The 24,108-nt window shown below is 36.8% G+C and overlaps 4 protein-coding genes and 1 non-coding gene across 16 annotated transcripts in view; 2 read left to right on the top strand and 3 right to left on the bottom strand.

The window, feature by feature from the left end:
* Window positions 1–14,931, bottom strand: part of LOC126732491 (uncharacterized) — a 48,052-nt gene extending 33,121 nt beyond the window's left edge. The window contains exon 1 of one of the 2 annotated variants that reach the window (XM_050435377.1): window positions 14,844–14,931. The gene's annotated coding sequence lies outside the window, so the exon portion shown is untranslated. The remainder of the gene's footprint in view (window positions 1–14,843) is intronic. The other variant, XM_050435378.1, reaches the window with a different exon arrangement.
* Window positions 1–24,108, top strand: part of LOC126732493 (pheophytinase, chloroplastic) — a 101,528-nt gene that overhangs the window by 25,540 nt on the left and 51,880 nt on the right. For 4 of the 10 annotated variants that reach the window (XM_050435392.1, XM_050435393.1, XM_050435386.1 and 1 more), the window contains exon 2: window positions 20,156–20,263. In XM_050435392.1, the coding sequence (XP_050291349.1) occupies window positions 20,156–20,263 (108 nt within the window). Of the gene's footprint in view, window positions 1–19,739; window positions 20,067–20,155; window positions 20,264–20,348; window positions 20,488–21,211; window positions 21,383–23,395; window positions 23,637–23,998; window positions 24,091–24,108 lie in introns of those variants that run through there. The other 6 variants (XM_050435391.1, XM_050435395.1, XM_050435383.1 and 3 more) reach the window with 5 other exon arrangements.
* LOC126732490 (disease resistance protein RUN1-like) overlaps window positions 1–24,108 on the bottom strand; it is an 81,244-nt gene that overhangs the window by 13,102 nt on the left and 44,034 nt on the right. The window lies entirely within an intron of this gene.
* Window positions 10,720–24,108, bottom strand: part of LOC126732492 (uncharacterized) — a 39,673-nt gene continuing 26,284 nt past the window's right edge. Inside the window, exons 2-5 of the mRNA XM_050435380.1 lie at window positions 13,995–14,634; window positions 13,775–13,877; window positions 11,550–11,731; window positions 10,720–11,365 (exon numbers count right to left, since the gene is read on the bottom strand). Coding sequence (XP_050291337.1) covers window positions 11,101–11,365; window positions 11,550–11,731; window positions 13,775–13,877; window positions 13,995–14,634 — 1,190 coding nt within the window. The 3' untranslated portion in view covers window positions 10,720–11,100. The remainder of the gene's footprint in view (window positions 11,366–11,549; window positions 11,732–13,774; window positions 13,878–13,994; window positions 14,635–24,108) is intronic.
* Window positions 22,189–22,334, top strand: LOC126690676 (U4 spliceosomal RNA). Its single transcript, XR_007644713.1, has one exon. It is a non-coding gene; the product is annotated as a U4 spliceosomal RNA (small nuclear RNA).

Here is a 24,108-nt window from a genome sequence, read left to right as displayed (position 1 = left end):
TTTAGACTTTACACGAACTTTCGTTCCATGACTGGCAGTGTCCCTACAAATGACTGACGATCCCACGCGTCTTCAGTTTTCAAATCCAAAGTGGGAACGCATATGCTTTGAACAACACCGAAAGAAACTAAGAAAGTGCTAAAAAGTAAAAGCACTAAAGCCATAAAGCAAGTTAGCCACGTCATATGACATTGAAGCCATAATTAGGGTATTTTGATTTAAATCCTATAGTAAAGTGCTTGGTTCAAGCTTGCTGTGTAGGTTGCTGGTTTATTCCCATTGCGGGGTCCTTCGAAACAAAAGGAAAATTTATGCTGTCTTCTTTTATTTTGATCACTTGATCTCTTTTATAATTTTGTAAAATTACGCTTTGCTAACTGTATACAAATAATTCTTGAAATTGAAAGATTCAAGTTTTTTAAGTTTATTTTATTGATTTATAAAGAACAAAGTTTGCCTACAAATTAGTTTGTAGTCAATGGCTACAAATTTACTATATCTTTTTAAGGGATGTGAATTTTAACAAATCTACCATATAAGTACATTTTTTTATTATATCATCCGTGCTTGTAAAATTTTACGAATATCAAATATCAATAATTATATTATCAATCACATATTTAAATTTATATTTGTTTCTAGTACTAAATTATATATAATAAATAAGTTTATAGATTTAATAGTAAATAATATCCCATTTGAATGAAATTTGACATGTATGTCAAGAATATAAAGAACATACAATTCAACAGTTAGATTTTCAAAATATGTAGTTATGTTAATTTTTTAGTGAGAGTTTGTAAACTTTATTCATCTGTCTTGTTAGCTTCTTTTTCTCCCCCGAATAGTTTGATTTGACCTAGACTCTCCCACACAAATTGATTATCTCTCTCAAGTAAGAACAAATCATTTTGATTCTCCTTATCTTGAATCTTGGTGTGTGGAATTGTGCCCAACATGATGGTCAATACTATAGTTTTATCTTGAAGTGTTGTTCTGTGAATTTTTTTTTTTAAAAAATCCAATTTGCATGGAATTTTACTCCGAGTAGTATAATTCAGCCTTCAAAAACAACACATTCGCATAATTCTATAGTTAGTGAGATTTTTCAAGTTAAACTTGTTTCTTTTGTTAAAAGCTAGTGCATTCACATAAATAAGTTCCAACAAAATTAAAACCTTGAAAAAAATGGCACTCTCACCCTCTCCTTGTACAATGTTGTACACATTTTTTTAGTTTACAATGTTAAATTTACATTGCTAGTACAATGTAAATATATAATTACCCTTTTATATCGCGTTCTTAGAAACTCTTCTATTTTTTTGGGTAAAAGTTAATAATTTGCATTCATTATAATTTGGAATTATTACATTTTCCAATCACAAAAAATAATCTACGGGTGTGATGAAAAAATAATTTCACACACAAACGCATAATACTCATCACAATTATCACTAATAACAAAACAATTATTATGCTAAGAGTATACAGATGACAAAGTCAATAAACCTGGGCACTAATTAATGTATGCAATCCAACAAAGTTCTACAAACAACGAAGACCAAAAACCAGGGCACTTTGTCTTGATTAGCACTCTTTCCACTTAGAAAATAGAAAGTTGAAAGAAATATCTAAAGAAAAACCGGGCCCATAAATAATCTTTGTTATATTAAAAAACATATAACATGCATGTTTCAAGTTTCAATTGCTTGTACCCTGCATCAAACGAGGTCGTTTTACCTTGTGCTTCAAAAAATTTGTTTCTTGATGATTATGGAGTAGGGAGAACGGGAGAAGTAGCCTCTCCAGCATAAAAAAACCTATCCACACCGAAGCTCAATGATCCAATCATCAACATTAAGGCAACAATCATAAAAATCTAAGACTAAAACCGAATAGAAAGAGGAAATTGAAGATGTGTCTCAAAATTAAGTTTAAGGCAATGAAAAAGAAAAAGAAAAAAAAAAGCTACCTATTACCTATACAAATATTAGGCAATACACGGCTTATATTAGGAGTGTTTTGCTAAAACTCGAGCACTTCGTCTAACCCATTTAAGTTTGAGTCTCATTGCCAGCAGTTCTTCGTTGGTAGGCATCCATAAGGGTTGGTTAACGGGCCTTAACTTAAGTGCCCTGCTTGAGGCTGACGTAACTTAGCTAACCTTCCATTTTTATTTTTTTTTTTTAAATGTTTTTTTAATTCAAAATAAAGAAGAAGGGAATTAAAAAAATTAAAATTAAAACGTGAGAGTAAGGGAACCGCAAATTAAAAAGAAAAAAGAAAAAAAAAAAAAAAGCAAACTCTTATTGTTATCAAAGTTCCTTGACTGGCACTCTGGCAGTGTCCTTTATTTCGTCTTTACACGAACTTTATTTAGTCTTTGACACGAACTTTCCTTGTCTGGCAGTGTCCCCTTACAAGTAACCGACGATCCCACGCGTTTTGAAATTTCAAATCCAACGCGTTTTGACACGAACTTTCCTTGTCTGGCAGTGTCCCCCTACAAGTAACCGACGATCCCACGCGTTTTGACATTTCAAATCCAACGCGTTTTGACATTTCAAATCCAAAGTGGGAAGATATATGCTTTGAGCAACGTCGAAAGAACTTATAAGAAAGTGCTAAAAATTAAAAGCACTAATAAAGCCATAAAGTAAGTTAGCAACATCATATGACATTGAAGCCAAAGGGTATTTTGATTTGAATCCTATTTCCGTTTTTAGTTTTGACTGCTAATAAAATAAGTCAAAAATGAACTAGGCCTGGCCAGATGTGGCTCAATTAACAGCCACAACCTCACAAATTTGATTTAGCCCAAATATCATTTCCCTAAAATTTGTGCAATTCGTTTTTAAGAGCGATGATTTTTTATTTTTTTGGGAGTGTGTCATGTATGAGCTTTTTATCAGCTCCCGCAATTTTTTTTTTTTTTTTTTTTTGTTTATTTTAGAATAAAAATCTATTTTTTCTATTTTATATAACAACTTTTAAAAAATGTTTACATTATATTATTTATTTTATTTCAATATAACATTAATTCTTTTTTTTTATTTTTTTACTATTTCAATAGATGGAAAAAGAGTGTAAGAAAAATGAATAAAATATTGATATACATAAACAGTAGTTGTATATATTTACACAATTAGTGTAACTAGAATGTAAATTTACATAATTTTACATGAGTTGGTGTGTGTGATTTTTGAGATCTATGTGCAAGATTTAAGCTTTAAGCTATTATGCATTGATTGATGCTGTAAGCACACGATTTGCGTGGAGCCGCAGTTGGGTTGGGTTCGCACGTAAATGGGCTCGTACAATATCATTTGTAGAGAGTGGGATCGAAAGGCTAAGTCGTGTTTACCCGGCTGTGGATTTCTTAAGATATTTATGCATGGTTTCCATTTCTTTTCCTTTGAAGCACCTCCCCTTTTTTCGTAGGACTGAAGGCCCCCTGTTTAGGTTACATATTTTTTCTTTTATACTCGCATGCGTTCAATTTCCTTCGTCCACGTGTAGGGTCGATCCTTTCAAGACTGATACTTGTCCCATCAGTTTTAGACCTGAGTTGTTGGGGAGTGGTTAAATAGGCTAAAGGAACACGACTCTGTGAGAGGCAAAACTCTGTCTAGGACAGGTAGTATGGGCAGCCTTTCCTAGATATTTCAGATTTCTTACAAGATTATCCCTATGCCACTTTTGCCCCTTTCCTTAGTGTAGTTCTGGGCCAGCCGAGGGCTATACCCTCCTCGGCGGCCTCTCTGGCACATGGATGCTTTGCGTTATTGGGCTTGGACTACTATCTTCTTCGGCTTGAGCCTTAAGTCTTCCTGTGAACAGGTGGATCTGGTCCATCTGTTGTCGGGCCCTACAATAGCCCCTCAAAACCATGCTGTCCGACTCCTTAGTTGGATAGGAGGGTTTTGATAATACCAAGCATTTATAGCGGCTCATTAAATTCGGCCCTTGATCAACGTCGGCGACTTTTCACCTCCCCAAGGAATGTGCCGGTCCACGAGATGTTTCCCTCGATTTGCGCGTGATGCGTTTATACCGTTCGGTTATTCGTAGTGTGCTTTTAATATCTTCCTTTTACGAGGCCCCCCAAATCTTACGGTTACTGATAACGTGGGGGAATGGAATGAATGCGCATTTATTCGCAGATTTCCTTGAGGATCAGAGCGGGTTACGTGCCCATGCTTTACTCCCTTATATAAAGAGAGAGATCCAGAGGTGATTCTTGCATATCTGAATCCCTCAAGCCCCTTTTTGTGGTTTACTTCTTCCATTTGGTTACTCCTAATCCAATAACACATCCATCATAGTAGTCGGCCATGAATGAATCCTTCCTTTCCCAGAAACGCCATGCCCTAACAAAACTTGAGATGGCTCGGTCAGGGCAAGGATGGCGGAGACTCAAGATTTGTCTCCCCATTCTTTTAGCCAAAATCCGAAACAGGGACTCGTCACACCTTACTTCCGGTGTGACTGGGTCGGAAACTTCCCTTGTCATCTCCATCCGCTCTCTCATGAGCATACCTAATATGGCTCCCCTTCTCCCTCTTTTACTCCTTTTATTTTCTTTTCATTGCTTCCCTCTTCTTCTCCTCCTTCCCGCTCATGTCTTCCATCTTCTTTTTCCCTTGCATTCTTCAGTGACAAGAGCTTGCTGAAGTGCTTCCATGTCTTCTAATTCTTCTTTCTTCTCCTCCATTATTTTTGTATAAGGATCTTCTCCTGATATGAACAGTTCTGAGGCATAGATTTCAGAGAGACTTTGAAGGCGAGTTCAGAAGACACTTGATGGTTTACATATTTATGTTACGGCTGTTGTTACTGTTTTAGCAGTTCATTTTTTGTACAGGCTTGTTTAAGCCCTTCCTTGTATGTTGTAACAATTTTTTATATTAATAAAAGTGATTGTTACTCTATTTCGTATGTCTTGTTTATATATTTTAACAAATGTGAAAGCGCTGCTCGGCATAATAGTATAGCATTTGAGTCAATAATAACTAAGGCCAAGGTAATCGTTCCTAAAAAGATGCTACAATAACGTTAACAAGATTATTATTCAACATAACAATCCGACCAGTGAGGAGTGAGACTTATCTTAAAATTAACCGTGACGGGCATTAAATGCTTGATAAGGTGTAAGAAGTAGTTATCCGAGGACACGTTACCCACCGGATGAATGGCCTCCTTAGGTTGGCAATCATTAGGTCGTTCTGCCATCTCCATGATACGCGAGCCTTAACCTTTTCCAGTATTTAAGCCGAGAAATTTCTTCATTCGGGCAGTTGACTTCCCAAGCAGCCTGAGTCCGAGGACTTTGCAAAACCTAGGTTTTGTTCAGGACGTATGCGTTTTATCTTATGTACTTGATTTTTTTCTTTTTAGCTTGGGTCCGAGGACCATGCAAGCCTTAGGTTCTGTCCGAGACCAATGTCTGCACTAGTACTTGGTTTTCCCTTTTAGCCTGAGTCCGAGGACCATGCAAGCCATGGGTTCTATCCAAGACCAATGTCTGCATCGGTACTTGGTTTCCCCTATCTTTGAGCATTTCCCGAGGTGCCCAACAGTGATTATCCTCGGCCATGGCCGCTGCTCGGCGTCGGCCAAAGTACTTGGGCCCTTACACAAAGCGACCCCGGGGCCACGAATCCACCTAGCCCATGAATTAAGAGATATTTCTGCAACTTCTGGCCACGTGGTACTCTTTGATGTCACGATAACTGAAGTGCGCCTTTACGAGGCTCTTTAATCTTGTGGTTGCAGTTGATGTTGGAAGTTGAGCCAGGACTGTTTTGTCTGTAGCGTTTCTCGGGACGCCACATGAGTTGACTGCCATCACCTTGTCTTTTCCAATAAATGGGAAGGAGAGAAAGTTGCTTTATATACGCACAAATCCTTCAGATTTTCTCCCACATCACAGCTTCCATATCCGGAGTTCTCCTTTCTTGGCATAACATGTTGAAAGTGAGGGTTGGGAAGAAAGAAATGTCTCCGCCGCAGAAGCGCCGTGTCTTCATGAGGCTTATAACAGTAAGGTATGGGCATAGGAAGCACAAGTTCAGGAGAGTTTTCCATCTCCACCGAGGGAGAACGGCGTCTCTCCCTCTTTTAGCCAAAATCCGAAGCAGGCTCTGTTCATGCCAACACTTTGGTATGGCAGAAGAAGGGTTTTCCTCCATCAGCGCCTCTGCTTTGCGGCAGGTGTATATTTAGAGAAAGCCCCATCACCTTCAACTCCCTGCACCTTTTCTTCAACGGTGTCAGGTTCAAGTTGGGTCTCTTTGGCTGCCTGAGTTATGGGCATGTAAGGGTGCGGGGGAAGAATAAGGTCTCGGAGCTGTAGCCAACCTTTCCTCCGACATACCTCCTCGGCTTTCTCCAGCTTTCTTGTATTTTCTTTTCTTGCTTATGTAGTAAGCTTTGACATGGGCTGATTCCAGCTTTTCATTTGTACACTGTACTATTTCTCCATCGTAATAAAAATGGAAATTGATTTACATGTTTTAAGCGTTGATCTAATGGGCAACACGACTTTGTGAACGAATGTGCCCTATGTATGTGTTGCTTTGAGAATATTTGTGATAAAGCTACTTTAAAGCATAATCTAATCGAATCTCATCTGTCAGCACTATCAAGCATCATACCGATAATTTGTAATGAATCAAACTTAAGATACTAACCGGGATATCAGTTGGACATTCTGTGATAAGCGCGTGAATGTCGTCCAAGGCTGATGATTTATAAATAATCCATCCGAGCAGTCGACTGGGAGTTAGGGAGCTCCAATGGCGCTTTTGTGTAGTTGGTTTCCCCCTATGATTCTTTTTAAGTAGTTGGTTTCCCCAGAGGCTTGGGTCCGAGGACCATGCAAGGCCTTGGTTCTGTCCAAAACTTGTCTGATTCTTTTTAGGTAGTTGGTTTCTCCAGAGACTTGGGTCCGAGGACCATGCAAGGCCTTGGTTCTGTCCAAAACTTATCTGATTCTTTTTAAGTAGTTGGTTTCCCCAGAGGCTTGGGTCCGAGGACCATGCAAGGCCTTGGTTCTGTCCAAAACTTGTCTGATTCTTTTTAAGTAGTTGGTTTCCCCAGAGGCTTGGGTCCGAGGACCGTGCAAGGCCTTGGTTCTGTCTAAAACTTGTCTGATTCTTTTTAAGTAGTTGGTTTCCCCAGAGGCTTGGGTTCGAGGACCTTGCAAGGCCTTGGTTCTGTCTAAAACTTGTCTGATTCTTTTTAAGTAGTTGGTTTCCCCAGAGGCTTGGGTCCGAGGACCGTGCAAGGCCTTGGTTCTGTCCAAAACTTGTCTGATTCTTTTTAAGTAGTTGGTTTCCCCAGAGGCTTGGGTCCGAGGACCGTGCAAGGCCTTGGTTCTGTCCAAAACTTGTCTGATTCTTTTTAAGTAGTTGGTTTCCCCAGAGGCTTGGGTCCGAGGACCGTGCAAGGCCTTGGTTCTGTCCAAAACTTGTCTGATTCTTTTTAAGTAGTTGGTTTCCTCAGAGGCTTGGGTCCGAGGACCGTGCAAGGCCTTGGTTCTGTCCAAAACTTGTCTGATTCTTTTTAAGTAGTTGGTTTTTCCAGAGGCTTGGGTCCGAGGACCATGCAAGGCCTTGGTTCTGTCCAAAACTTGTCTGATTCTTTTTAAGTAGTTGGTTTCCCCAGAGGCTTGGGTCCGAGGACCGTGCAAGGCCTTGGTTCTGTCCAAAACTTGTCTGATTCTTTTTAAGTAGTTGGTTTCCCCAGAGGCTTGGGTCCGAGGACCGTGCAAGGCCTTGGTTCTGTCCAAAACTTGTCTGATTCTTTTTAAGTAGTTGGTTTCCCCAGAGGCTTGGGTCCGAGGACCGTGCAAGGCCTTGGTTCTGTCCAAAACTTGTCTGATTCTTTTTAAGTAGTTGGTTTCCCCAGAGGCTTGGGTCCGAGGACCATGCAAGGCCTTGGTTCTGTCCAAAACTTGTCTGATTCTTTTTAAGTAGTTGGTTTCCCCAGAGGCTTGGGTCCGAGGACCATGCAAGGCCTTGGTTCTGTCCAAAACTTGTCTGATTCTTTTTAAGTAGTTGGTTTCCCCAGAGGCTTGGGTCCGAGGACCGTGCAAGGCCTTGGTTCTGTCCAAAACTTGTCTGATTCTTTTTCCGAAGGTTTTGCTCCTTGAATAAGGTGGAAGAAGTCGGCCTGATGTTTGAAGCCCCTAAGCTTGCCCATGTCGTTGACACCGTGGAACGTAGCCCCTAGCAGGAGCCTATGTTGGGAATAACAACAATGCGTCGCCAGTGATACGGGCATCCTCATAGTCTCTTGTTCGACAGAAACTCAACCTCGCCACCGCTCGAGCTAACACGCAAGCCATCCCCACAGACGGCGCCAATTGTAAGCACACGATTTGCGTGGAGCCGCAGTTGGGTTGGGTTCGCACGTAAATGGGCTCGTACAATATCATTTGTAGAGAGTGGGATCGAAAGGCTAAGTCGTGTTTACCCGGCTGTGGATTTCTTAAGATATTTATGCATGGTTTCCATTTCTTTTCCTTTGAAGCACCTCCCCTTTTTTCGTAGGACTGGAGGCCCCCTGTTTAGGTTACATATTTTTTCTTTTATACTCGCATGCGTTCAATTTCCTTCGTCCACGTGTAGGGTCGATCCTTTCAAGACTGATACTTGTCCCATCAGTTTTAGACCTGAGTTGTTGGGGAGTGGTTAAGTAGGCTAAAGGAACACGACTCTGTGAGAGGCAAAACTCTGTCTAGGACAGGTAGTATGGGCAGCCTTTCCTAGATATTTCAGATTTCTTACAAGATTATCCCTATGCCACTTTTGCCCCTTTCCTTAGTGTAGTTCTGGGCCAGCCGAGGGCTATACCCTCCTCGGCGGCCTCTCTGGCACATGGATGCTTTGCGTTATTGGGCTTGGACTACTATCTTCTTCGGCTTGGGCCTTAAGTCTTCCTGTAAACAGGTGGATCTGGTCCATCTGTTGTCGGGCCCTACAGATGCGCTAATGAGATATTTTAAGCAAATGCCAATTACTACTACTATTGTAACACAAATTATGGCACATGAATTTAAAAGTTTATTCAAATTAATAGTTGTTTTTTGTATTTTGCTTAATGAGGCTTTTTTTAAAATAATAATAATAATAATAAGTAACGCTAAAAATACTACAAATTTTATTACATAAGTTGAGACCGGTACAATTTAAAAAATACCACCGAGCTATCACTTAATCCAACACTTTTGTTTCAACTTTTAAACAAAAAATAAATTTAATATTTTCTATTTAGATTTAATTTAAGAGTCCACTTAATTTTTTAAAAAACTTTGAGGTTAAAACAATAAAACTTATTAGTTATGACATCATTTTAGGGTTCAATTTAAATTGTCCTCACATTTTACATTTTAGTGTAATTTGTTTTTCTTTAAAAAACAATATACAATTAAATCGGTTACTTTAGCACAACAATTAGCATGAAAGAATTAGGCCATGTTTGGTAACTGTTTTCATTTTCTATTTTCGTTTTCTTGTTTTCAAGGGAAAAGGAAAAATAAAATTATGTTTTCAAAATGAAGAATACGTTTGGTTAGTTGAAAGGAAAAACACATTTTTCAAAAACAAAATTCAGGAAGTTTGTTTGGTAGTTGGTTTTGAAAGAGTTGAATTTTGTTTTGTTTGGTTAATTTTTTTTAAAATTATATTTATTCTTGTGGGCTACTTTTTTGTTGTCACAGGGAAACTATTTGCATACTCCTTGGGATACTTTTTGCAGTTCCACATCGAAGACAACTCCTCCCACTTACTGCTTTATAAGCTGTGAAGTTAAAGGAGTAGTGTACCATCAGTTATTTAAAAACACATTTGCTCCAAAGTATTTAAAATCCTTACACCTAGAGGAATTATAAAATCAAATGTTTTGTATATAACATTCAAACCTGAAACTTTAATCATATAAGACTAAAACTATAACATTTTAATCAAGTGTTATAAAAGATAATCAGTAACTAAAGTTTACAACGTGGCATCAATGCTAGGGAATCAATTTCATCCCCCAAAAAAAAAAAAAAAATACACACCAATGCTCTAGCAATTTTGTAATAATCCATAAACAAAGAAAAAATGAAAAGACCCATACCTTTGAGTGATTGGGTCCCTAAAATTATAAAGCTCTTCAAAAAATCTGACAGACTCACACAGAAAAAGGGAAAAAATGAAAATTTAGAACCACCTCCCCACTTTGGCTTATTCCCCTAAAAATGCCGAGTCCATAAAATCAAATTATTTCAGCTATGATTCCTAAAATGGTTGTTTCTGGCAAAATAATTGTTAAAATAAAAATGTAAAAACTGGGGCTGCGTTGAAGCTATTTTAAAGTATGGGTCTACTTTGAATAGTATGTTATAAACAACATTTTAACACTGACATAGCACCCTCAAATAAATAAAAAAACAGTCACCCACCTAGAAATCATGTCTTCATTTATCACCCGCGACCACCAACAAAAAAAATCAGACAAATGGAGAACGGAGGAGCAACAACACAAGCTACATCAACACCATCGATAACCACGCAAGGAGGAGACAGCACACTCACATGGCCAAGTAGAGAAAACAAATAAAAAATTTCTCAAAATTTGCTGATGATAATTAGCACATTTCGAATACCAAAAGAGAAGAAACTGTATGAGAAAAATGACTTCAAAACATTTATGGTGCAAAGGAGAGAACAATTGGAAAGAAAGCTTCCTACATTCAAAATATTAATTTATCGAAAGTTCGATTACGATTCTATTATTACAATATGTGAGCCACAACATGCATTAGAGAAACTAGCAATGGAAAGTCTTGAAATTCTGATCAAATCTGTTCCAGTTCTAATAATACAAGCATGAATAAGGGAGCATTATTTAGAAAACATCATCATGAATTATGGCATAGCAGCATTCCATTCAGAACAACTGCAAGTGGTCATCCGTCCAAAAATGTAATAAACCATCACCACATGGAGAATGTAAGGAGTAGACAATTATTCCCTGATTATATTTGCTCTGGTGAATTAAAAATGCCACAACAATACTTGAAACAAACGACAATTGTACATGGATAATCGGTTATGTCTGCTTAACTACAGCAAAACACTCGTTTAGGAATTTATGAAGCTCTGATGAATATAGGCTGGGGAATGTCCTGTAATGGTCAACATGAGGGGAAGACCCAAAGTTGAAAGTCCTTACCTTTCTCCCCGTCTGCCTCTGTTCCTCAACAAACAACTCTACAGACTGAAACGGAATGACTTTGTCAGCTGTACTATAGAGGTAAAGCTGAGGACAATAAGGCTGGTTTTGTGAGAGGTTGGACACAATCTTTGTTAACCTCCTGCGAAACCAGAAAGAATTAACTGCTATCATAATATGACAGTTTTCAACAAAAGCCAGTTACTTGTCATCTTGGGAATAATCGATACGATTAGCAACATACTTGCAGACCATTTAGTAGAAAAATATGATAGCAATGTTAAAATACGTAGATACTAGCAATGTTAAAATACGTAGATACTTACGATTCAACATCAGGCAACTTTAACAAGACAGAGAAAAGCCTCTCTAAAACTGATAGAACCACAGTTTCAACCAGTGGAGGTTCATTCCCTTGCATCTTTGACAAGCTCACTTCACTTCTGGTTTCATTCATTACAGAGTTTCTCTTCTTCAGTAGAGCAGTAGAAAATCCAGCTGCCCACACATGTCAGGGTTATGACATGTTATCGTCCAAAATATTTGCAGCTTATCAGAATGAGAGTGCTAATAACATCCCCGAGCAATACACTAATCAGAAGTAATTTGAAGCTGGAAATCAGAATAAATTAAAACAAGCCAGAAATCTTACTTTTACTTAAAGTTGGAAAATGTGATCAAAGAAGTTAATCTATACAAACATTCTAGTAACAAGTGTTTATATCTTTTATGAGCGTTTAAGAAGAGAGGAGATTCTAACAAATATTTGGACATCATGGGAGATATACATTAATACATGTGCATTTGGGGCCCCACTGTTTGATCTTGTATGCAAAGTCATGTTCCTAGTCCTGGAATAGACCTAAATATTCCATGTCCATCCAAAACCTTGCTTGAATCATGATGCTAGTATGAAAAAATGGCAATTCTATCATGTTGAAACATGATTGAAACCTTGAACAAGGTTGAAACAAGTTTTCAAGGAACTCAAGAACTTTCAGCTTCCAAAGATCTTCTCATACATACATTGCCCACTTGCATTAAAGTTGGTATTGATGAGATGAGTTTTTAAAATTTTGAAAATTAGTGATGGTTTTTTAGAATTCAAGGGTTGTCGTAAAGATAGACATTATTCACAATTAAAATTTAAGGGTTGTAAAATTTAGCATTATTCACAATTACAATTGCAACTTTAATAAAATCACAGAGTAGAGCTGCTACCATGTAAAAAAATTGGTCAAAATACACTGATGTCCCTAAACTTTAATTCATGAATTTTTTAGTCCTTGAAGTTTCAGTGATAGATTTTAGTTCCTAACAAACTTAAAGTGGTCGCTTTTAGTCTATAAGGAGTGATGATATGTCAATTTTTTGTTTGGCCATGTCATTTAAGGGACTAAAAAAGATCACTTTAAACTTTGGGACTAAAATCGCTTGTGCTTATCAGGGACCAATAGTGTATTTAAGCAAAACAAATTTCATTATCTTTAAAAAAAAATAAAAAAATTAAATCAGTAAGTTTTGGCCCAAGGAGAGTGGGGAAGAGAAATTCAAACTGTTAAATTTCATCATCTTTTTAAGAGAACCTTGGCTCATCTCAAGCTGCTTTCAAACCAGGCCAGATCGATAATAGTTTATTTGGACTGACTGGGGTGATTAGCACAGTTGAATGTACTTAAAAGTCACTCTATCGCTATTTAAGAATTCTCCCCGTCCAATGTCAATGTACAGAACTGCAGTTCTGCTTTTTAAATATTGCAGAAACTGCTTTCTACTTAGATTAATATGACCTTTACTTGGGAAAAAAAGAATGCTTCAAATATGAGAATAGTGGTCCAAGAAGAGAAGAATCATTAATGATCATATAAGGCATAAAAGTGGCCAAGAAAAACAACTAAGTAATTAGATAGATGTAAAAAAGAGCACTTTCAACACAAAGCAAATGACTCTATGTTACTGGCTTGCTTGAAGATTGATGTTTCCTGTTTTTCCATTTTTTCCTTTGGTTAGAATGAAGAAAATTTTATATCATGCTGTAGAGTGTTATTATTATCAAGGAATGAAAGAGGGAGGAAATAAGCTCGTGCATTGCTATGCCAATCATCTGCTTTAACAACCCATCTAAATGGCATAGCAATTCATCAAAGCCTTGAGTAGAAATAATTGCCGACAAGTTACAATCATGATTAAACTTACTAAAAGGTGCTTCCAATTCTAATTGTGAGACACAAAAGTTTCACTGAACTAAAAAATGGTATGATGTTTGGCCCCATGCAATGAGTGAGTATTAATTCATTTCATCTAGTTGCAAACCATTGTCTAAAATAAACAAACACGTCCACAACCACTCACACACACATCTTTCATCTTTAAGCTATACTAACAATGCTACATAACAATTATAAAAGAAGCACAGGCTATCAATCAAAAGCTACTATCACCCTCAATTAGGCACCGCTGCAACGCAAAACACAATAAGAATTGCAAAATGTACATTCATGAAATCAAACATATTAGACTAGTAGATGTTTTTCAATTTTTTAGTTTCTACCTTAGGATTAAATGGCTCCGCTGCTCCCGAATCAACAATGCATCCTTTAACCTTTTCCATCAGATCTTCTCTACCCTTCAAAATCTCAAGAATGGAACCATAGCTGCAAAAAAAAAAAAAAAAAAAAACAAGGCAAACAACAATTAATAAACATCGACACGCAATCCTTTAAAACCAATGGAAGCGTAATTTCAAAGTTTTAAGAGACCAATCAACCTACACAAACCAACCGGTATTGCTGAATGTGTGGAAAACCAAGCAGCGTTCTCTACCATCCTCTTCCTTGTCCGAAACCCAGGATACAAGCTCATTGGCCAAAGCCGCGATTCTCTGCTCAATTCTGTGGCCTAAATCAAACCACAGCAGCTCGCCGACATCGACCACGAAAGTCAACGCATGGAAGCCCCTGGAATTGTACCACTCCACGTATTTCTTGAGGTGCTTGGTCTTGGAACCGAGCCAACCCAACAACACCACCGTCACTACCGGCCCTCTGTCACCCACAAGTACTCCACCATTGGTGGTGGATCTCTCCGGAGCACGACTCCACGCGAAAACGCCGTCGTTTGATGAGCGAGCGAGGAATTGGTCGTAGTAATTGTTGGTGGTAGAGATTGGGTTGGAAAACAGAAGAGACGAAAAGGAGAAGGGGTTTGGGTTAGGGTTTATAGGACTGGCTGAGAAGGAAGAGGCAGTGAGAGAAAGCGCGCATTGGGGTCTCGGTCTCGGTCTCGGTCTTGGTCTTGTTACGGCGTCGTTTCGGCGGTGAAGTGAAATGAGAGAAGACGCGTAATACGGGGCCGTTTTGGCAAAGACTTGGCGGTTGAGAATGGAGTTACCACAGAAGAACTTAACCGGAACTTCCATAGCGGAAAAATGCAAATTTTTTTATTATTAATCGAATCCAAAGCCAAAGCCTAAAAAGTGCTAGGGATTAGTGTGGTTTACCTACCGTGGCTGTAGGAGCTAAGAAGAGGAGCATTACCAGTTTGGAATGGTGCCACGTGGCATCCTTATCGCAGTGCTACGGTAACGGTAGGGGTAGGGGGGCATTCCCAGCATCAGGTACCTAACCGGTGGCGGTAGCTGAGAACGCCGTCGTATCCGGGGGAGAGAAATGCGTTTTAGATCCGAAGAAGAAGAAGAAGAAGAAGAAGAAAGAGTTGACTGTGAGTAATGACTAAGGGTCCGTTTGGGAGTTTATAAAGGAATGGAATAGAATAGATTTAGTAGGGAATGAAATGGAATGGAATGAAATTTAAAAATCTTGTTTGGATGTTATAAAATAAAAGAATGGAATGGAATGGAAAGTAAGTAACACCGTTTGGAAGTAACTTTAGAAGGAATGGAATAAAATCATTTTATAATAACATTATTATTATACCCCTCATTTTAAAGAACATAAAAAATAATCAATGAAAACTTATAATTGCTAAAAAACAAGTTATGTATATTTCTATGTGTAAAGCAATTCACGCATCACATATTTATTCTCAACAAAATAAATATTGTCAACAATGCAAACAAATATCTTTTAAAAAAAAAATTCTGGTAATGAGTCTTGTCAAAACAAAACAAAATAACATTATTTATTCCAAAACTAAGGTTCGCCAAAAAATCCCACATTTATTTAATTTTTAGGCCTAGACATCAGTGTCAGTAAGACACATTTGCGTTCATGATCTGGGCAACCAAAGAACATCTCCTTATATGTTGGATTTTCCATCAAAAATATGTAGGCCTCAGTCTTTGATATTGGATCTAAGTCCAGTACGCCCAAAGCTGCGTGAACTTCTGCTCCATATGACTTTGAAAAGCACTTTGCCATAACCTCAGTCGCCCTATCAATTGCTTTTGATACATTATCAAATGACTGAGAAATTACATTCCCGAGTTCATCATCTTCTGCCAGTCGTCTTTTCTTGCTTTTAGAAGACATTGCATCTTGTGATGATACTCGAGAACGTGCAACATTAATTTCTGGTGACCTCTGATCATCTTCCACTTCAAAGTTTTCCAAAGAAGCTTCATTTTGAGATATCAAATTATCAATCTCATCAATAGTGGTCGATGCAGCATACCTAGCACGTTTCTCCTTTGCAGTTTCAGCATGATCACTTTTTGCTCTATCTTTGGCCCAAAGTTGTGCCATCTTAGAGTAGTTGGGTATAGGTGTTGTCATCCACTTTTTGGCTGCAGGTTTAGACTGTTACAAACCAAGACAAATGGTTAAACAATAGATATAATTATGTAACACAAAATTAAACTCACAAAAAATGGTAATTTACCGCTATGAGTGGCTCCCAAACTTCTGGTTCAGCTGTCCACATATTTAAAGAATCATTCCATCCAAAACCACTCAATCCATCTTTAAATATGTCATAGCATTCATGAAAATTCTTTTTCAGTGTCTTTTGTCGATTTTTCACCTTATCCTTGTTAATCTCCATGTTAAATTTTTCAACCAATTCTTTCACTATGTCATCATATGCCTTAGAGGTAAAAGTTCCATTAACTCTACCACCTATGATCACCTGATGTAAAAAAGCATCCACTAAAGCATCATCCATAACACTACTCCATTGTACTTCTTTGCTTGGATCTCCACCATTCTTCTTTGATATCTTACCCATGCTATAATTAATAGGACAAAAAACACATATAAAATATTGTGTAAATATTAATATTAATTATCAAAATATAGAGAGTAATATCAAAATGAAAAGAGAAATTTGCATAACATTTAGGTCTAAGTAATTGAAATATAACATAGTCTTAAACGACATGATAACAATAAACCCAAAAGCTATCACATTTGGACATAGTTTTGCCACATGGCTGATGCTATAGAATCTCTAATAATATCTCATTGCCTAGCATCCTCATTATCTTCTCTTGGAGTAGGGGCCACACGTTCACGATGAGAATGCAAAACCTCTTCATTAACTTCAGCAATAAGACTTTCATCAGGATCGACACCCATTAAATAATTATGAAGTATGCAACATGTTAAAATGATTTCATTTTGAGTGTCAACACAATAATTAGGCTCTGTAGTACTTGCTATGATAAGAAATCTCTTTTTAAGTACACCAAATGCTCTTTCAATAGCAGTGCGTAATGACGCATGTCGCAAATTAAACAATTCTTTAGCATTTTCAGGGGGACGAACAGAGTACTCTTTTAAATGATAACGCACTCCCCTATAAGGTGCAATCAGACGACTTCTATTCATGTATCCCGCATCAACAAGATAATATTTACCTAATAAACAATAACAACCATTAATTATATACTACAAATTTTTTAATTATAAAGAATACACCCTAATACGTATTTGAATTAAATTTACCTTGTGGGATTTTCAAGTTATCGTTTCTAGTTAAAGCACTCTTTATTATTCTTGAATCTGACGCAGTTCCTTCCCAACCTGGTAACACGTATGTGAATTTTAAATCAAATGAGCATGCTGCCAAGACATTTTGTGTTGTGTAACCCTTCCTACTCCGATATCTTGGTGCATCCTCATTAGACACTTTGACACGAACATGTGTTCCATCAAGTGCCCCAATACAATCCTGAGATTTAACATTATCTCTCAAAACATTTACCTTAAAATATATTTGTACTAAACTACTATCAAATATAAATTATATGCATGATATATTTACCTTAAAATATGGGTTGAACCTACTACTTTGTAGTATTTCAAGTGGCACTTGGGTTCCATCAGGTTGTTGAAGGAATTGATCCTCTAACATAATTATTGATCTTAGCACGTTATGGAAATGGCGACTAATGGTCTCACTGGAACGACAAAAAAAGAAGGACATTGTACGAGTTGTCTGATTATGTGCTAACATGTGAAGAAACTTGCCAACTTGCTCTTCAACCGTGGCACGCTGTGTGTCTTGAAGATCACCATCTCTCCGCAAAATGTCACACAAACCTTGAAAAGCTTGTGGACCCATGCGTATTACATCATAGCATTTTTTACTATTCCTAAGTCGAGACATTAGTTCATCACGAACTTTTTGTCTTTCTATGGTTGATTGTGTAGGGATGTGGGGAACACGTTTTCTTTTTAGTCGTTGCCTTTGATGGATAATGTAGCACAAATAACGGCATGCAGCATGAACCAATGCTAATTTCCGCATAAAGTCCGAAAAAATTATGGTCTTAAGTACCTCATCATTCAAATCCATCTAAGTAAAAAAATAGCTATGTTATTAGTCCAACTTAGAAAATTATGGGCACATTGTAAGCAGATATACACACATGCATAAATACATTTACATCTTTATTATTTAGTATTGTATCTCAACATTGATAAATAAATATATAAAATATAACATAAATATGATAATCCTTTAATTTCTTTCTCATATAATATAAATTGGTCCCAATGCCTAGCAATTTAGCAAGTCAATTGTAAGAGAATAATAGTAAAATAACCATGGCAATGAAAGTAACTCTCTTTGTTTCCCTTATGGTTGTTGCTCTGGAGTCCAAGCCTTGGGTTTATGATATTCTCATCTACGGCACTGTGTATTGCCCAAGAAGTAGCAGTATATTAATTAAAATAATTTATGATATTCTATGATACTGTTTTACATCTTTATGATATTCTCACCTACCTACTTAGAAAGTGGACCTAATAGGACTAAAGTGGATTGATTAGGGCCGAAAAGACCAAAGTGGAAAGATGGACCAAATAAGACTGAAGTGGACCGAACATGACCGAATAGGACCAAAATGGATTGAATAGGACCGAATAAGACCAAAGTGGACAAGATGAACCTAATAAGACTGAATTGGACCAAACAGGATCAAATAAGACAGGATGGACCAAATAGACCGAAGTGAACCAAATTGGATAGCACTGAATAAGACCAAAGTGGAAAAAAAAAATACTAAATTAAATAGATCAAATAAGACCGAAGTGGATTGAATAGGATCAAATAAGGCAAAACTGGACCGAATGGAACTGAAGTGGATTGACTAGGATCGAATAAGACCAAAGTAGACTGTCCTATAAAAAAGAAAAAAAAGAAAAAAAAGAAAGACCAAAGTGGGTCGATTAGGACCGAATAGAATTGAAGTGGATCGAATAGGACCGAATAATACTAAAGTGGACAGAATGGACAGAATATGAACGAAGTGGACTGAATATAATTGAAGTGTACCAAGGTGGATAGAATGGACCAAATAGAATTGAACATGACCACAATGGACCAAATATGAACGAGTGGACCGATGAATCGAGGTGGTCCAAATAAGACCAAAGTAGATCGAATAGGACTGAAAGTTTTTTATTTTTAAATTTTAGTCTTTAGATGTTAGTTTAATGGATAATTACCGTTTTCTCTAAATGAAGATCAAACATTTTTTTTTTAAATGGGAAAGATCAAGTATTTTTGTTGAAATGTTAGTTTAATTAGTATATCACTAATTAGTTGAGTTACAAGATTTTTTACTCTTCCTTGCCAACTTTTAGTATGTGGTTGTAGTAATTTGTTGGCTATATTATTGAATTTCATAATAAAAAATATTAAATCTATCTTAAAAATTTTAGAGAAGTGTTATGTCCATAATATAATTATAACACTGTCACAACAAATCATAAATAATTAATTGCTATTAGTTTTAATTTAAACCTGCTACTTAAATTACTTTTTTGCCTCAATAATAATAATATGTAACAACTTATCACTGTCCCTTAGGATTTGATGTATTATGACGGTAATATATCTTCTTTATTTGAGAAACTATGGCTGTAATATATCTAAAAAAAAATTATGTAATAAAATGAGAAATAACAGAAAAGCCTAGAAGCAATAGAAAAAGATCTCATTTGGCTTCAATTATTATTTATTTTTAATTGTAACTACAACAGTTTCAGTAAATATATTTTTTAAATAAATAGATAAATAAATAAACAAAAAAGGACCGTTTCTGTTGGAAAAGCAAACAGAGGTCTCTACAGTCTCATCTGGCTTGGAGTCCGCCACAACACCAAAGCTTCGCCAACCACATAAACCGCGGCTTCAAACTACAACTTCAAAAATCTGCTGCCTATACTCTTCTAGAAAAATCTGTGTTTCAGTTCCTCTACAGTTCCCACCATTTGTCTTGTCAAACCTAGTCCCTGGCTTTGTCTTTTAAGCTTCCATAATAATGTCTTCTTCTCCTTCTTCTTCATGTGCTGCTCCTCTTTCCTCTTCGCTCAGAACCCAACTCTTCAACCCATTTCCCAACAGATTTATCTCGTCCGCACGCTTTTATCAGCACCGTAAGCCCACTACTCTCTCTCCTTTTAGTATAAAATCACTAAATATTAAACTTATTTGAGTACCTCTCTCTCTTTCTCTGTACTTGAAGGAAGCAGCAAATGTGAGATGAGCAGGAGGGGCTTCGCTTTGAAAGGAGGAATTGTAGCTTCTGGAGTTTCGGTTATGGGTTCTTCTTTGATAACCGAACCTGCTCAAGGTCTGTTTTCTCTTTCGCTTTTTTATTATTATATCATATATGGGGTTTCTTTTTCTGAATTTGGTTAAGTCGAATTCTTTTATAGGGGTTGAGAGATTGGAATTCAAGTCAGATGGGTACAATTTTTGGACATGGCGGGGTCATAGAATACATTATGTGGTGCAAGGAGAAGGGTTTCCCGTTGTTCTTATTCATGGCTTTGGTGCCTCTGCATTTCATTGGAGGTTTGTTTCTTTTGATGCCCATGTTCTCATATTCCGTCTAATCTAATCTTATGTTAATCCTGATGATATTTTGTGCCTTCATGTCAGTTTCATATTTCATCTTATTTACCACTGCTGTGACTATCAAGTCCTAAATTATGAAACTGTTTTCAATTTGAAGTTCCTGTCCATCTCCGTTATTCATATTTCATAGCAATAATGGAGTTGAGAAAAGGGTTGTTGACAAAACTTTATGTTTCACCTATGTAATCAGTTTTGATTTTCTGGCAATTACTTTTTCACCCTAAGTGAAGGTTTTTCCCTCTACCCTGTTCAATGGCTGTCAGATTGATTTATGAATAAGCCCTAGGGAAATGCAAAGTTTTAATTAATGGTTTATTTGCTTTTATTTGCTCTGTTACTGCCTAGAATAAAGTGAATAATAGAATTAATTGAAACAATTTTATAAATTTGGGACTTTCATTGACAAAATTAAAAATCTAGGACCTAATCTGAAACATGATATAAAATTTGGGCTTTTTATGTTATATTTTACCTAATAATTTTTATATGACTAATTGGGATGTGGATTCTTAGGTACCATCTTATGTCTCTTGATAGTTGATTTTGGTTGGACCTTCATTCTAGAGAAAATGGCTTTGGATTTGTTTAGTTGTCTGGTTGTGATACCTAGTTTATCAGCCTATATGTATTATTTAGTTATTTCCCTTATCCATTTGTGCAGGTACAACATACCTGAGTTGGCCAAAAAATACAAGGTTTATGCCATAGACTTGTTAGGGTTCGGGTGGAGTGACAAAGCACTTATCGAATACGATGCCATGGTATGGAGGGATCAAGTAGTGGACTTCTTGAAGGAAATAGTGAAGGAGCCAGCAGTTGTAGTTGGAAACAGGTAAGGACCACAAATAAGTGGCTATTTGTTGTCTCTACACTTCGTTTATACATGATGAAGTTTTACCATAGCTTGCTATCATGGGTTTTAGGGATGAAAATTTTTTGCAACTTGAAATGCCTCTGTTTCACTTTCAGCTTCAGGAGTGAATTTAGGATCCCTAGAGTTCTCCAAACTAGGATTTCCTCTTATATCAAATATTCTAAAGGCTACTCTACATTCTGAGTTTCCTTATTATTTTGAGGATGCATGGACGCTTTATTTAGGGTGTTGTACCCATATCGTATCTGTGTTGTACCCATGTTATACTAGTGTCGTACATGTCGTTTCATGTTATAATTTTTCAAAACTTGCCTGTGTTGCTGTGTCGTACTAGTACCCTTGCCCGCGTCCGTGTCCGCGCATCCTAGTTATTTTCATTATTATTTTTTTTCCTTTGGTAGCTGAATGAATTGCAGTCTATTAATTCTTCTTGAACTTTTTTGTCTACTGCAGTATTCTAGCTTGATTTTTGGTCTGTAAACATGAGTATCAACTTACAACTGGAAATAAAGTTAACTGAGTTTCTTTAATTGAATCATCTGGTCTGATCTCTCTTTTATTTTGCTTTTGTACTTCCCTAATTTTTCTTTGATATTTTTTCAACTTGATTGTACTTGCCATTTTTACCCTATATGTGCTTGGCGTGTGGGTTAAGGTGAGAAATGTAAATGATTAGTAGGTTGCTGGCTCTTGTAACTGCCATGTAAATTCCACAAGAAAATGTGTCTGCCAATTTTTTTCCCTCTTGAAAAAGAAAACAAAAACTCTTTGCGCTTGGGGCAATGATTCAGCTAGTGAGGGTCTAACCAAGGTGCATCTACTGCTGGTTGAAAAATCTTTCCAAAACCCTTCTTAGGCCTGGGTTATTTCTCCTTTGTTTTCAGATAACTTATGGCCAGATGATAACTGCATAACTGCCATTGTCTCATTTTATGCACGGCTTTGTATTTAAGACTTGCGCCTCTTTCAATGAGTTCTAATACAGTGTAAGCCTTCTAGTTCAGTGCATAGTATTTATGCCTTGCTCAAGTCTGTTGTATGTCTAAAATGCAATCTCTACTTTATGCATATCATTGTAGTGCTGCCTCATTTGTGCCCACATTTCTGCCTGATGTGCCTGTAGAAAAATTGCTACAGGCAGACACCATATGGAAAAGGACTTCTTTCTTCTTCTTCTTCTTTTTTTGGGAAAAGTGGGGCGGGTGGGGGAAGGAAAATGGCGCAGCAAAGCAGGACAATAGCTAAATGTTTAAAAATCATATTATGAATACAACTTTAGAGATCCATAATATTTGGATTTTTGCATTAACATGTAATTTAAAGTAACCTTTTTTGTTGATTGTTTTGAACAAAAGCTACCTTCTTTTTATTTTATTATGGATTTATGGATTTTTTTTTTTTTTTTTTTTTTTTTTTGTCTTCTTTTTTTAAGCTGAATGACTTATGTGTCATACATAATTGAATGAATCACATCCTTAGAAACTTTGGGGAAAACATAACTCCTTCAATCTATATATTGCTTATATGTCTTGGGGCAAATTATACTTTTCCATCCTAAACTATCACCCGATTACACTTAACCTCTTGAACTGTTGAAACACACGATTACCCCTCAAAGTTAAATTTGCTTCAATGTCCCCCCTGAAGTCTTGTTTGGTGTTAAGTCTAACGAAATTTGAAAGACCGATTTACCCCTCTCCAAAACATATAGTTGAGTGTTAAGTTGGTCTTTCAATACTAAATTCCATTAGAGTTAACATCAGAACAGATGGTAGGGGGTTAAGTGAAACGTATTTTTTAAATTGGGGGGTTAATCATGTGTTTCAATAGTTCAAGAGATTAAGTGTAATCAGGGTGATAGTTTAGGATGAAAAAGTTTAATTTGCCCTTTGTCTTGAGTGGAACAATGATGATTTTCTTTAAGATGTCATGGCAAATAATAATTATGTAAATCATGGTAATATTTTTCAGCCTTGGAGGCTTTACTGCTTTGGTTGCAGCAGCTGGGTTGCCTGAGCAAGTTGTTGGAGTTGCGCTACTAAATTCTGCAGGACAGTTTGGAAATGCGAATAGTAAATCTAATGAGTCTGAAGAAACACTCTTGCAGAAGGCGATTGTAAAGCCACTAAAGGAGATTTTCCAGCGTATAGTTCTTGGATTTTTGTTCTGGCAAGCAAAGCAACCAGCTCGCATTGAATCTGTCTTAAAGAGTGTAAGTCACTTGCTACCTAATTTAACTACAGTTTTTCTTCTTAACGCTTCATGGGTGTTTGCGAAGCTTAAGTATATTTCTGTTAGCATTAGCAGGATGTCAATTATATATTCGGGTTTAAATGCTGATTTCTTTCTGTTATGAAACATGAATGCTTAAACATATATTGTTATGAATGAGTAAAGATGCTTATTCTTGCTTCAAGCATCATATTTTGTACCTTAAGAAGTGAACATATATTTCCCATCTCCTAATGTATTCCATGTTGACAATTTTATTTGTCTGTTGAACATAAGCACCCTCTGTTTATGATTGTTCCATGGCTTTGTACATTATGTTAAGCACGTCCTTTTCCAATACAGGTGTATATCAATTCCTCCAATGTGGATGACTATGTTGTGGAATCAATAACAAGGCCAGCAGCTGACCCTAATGCTGGAGAAGTTTATTATAGGTACTTATGAAATATGCT

Source organism: Quercus robur, chromosome 6 (genome assembly GCF_932294415.1).
Source record: "Quercus robur chromosome 6, dhQueRobu3.1, whole genome shotgun sequence".
Lineage (NCBI taxonomy): Eukaryota > Viridiplantae > Streptophyta > Magnoliopsida > Fagales > Fagaceae > Quercus > Quercus robur.
This window is presented reverse-complemented; position numbering and strand designations above follow the sequence as displayed.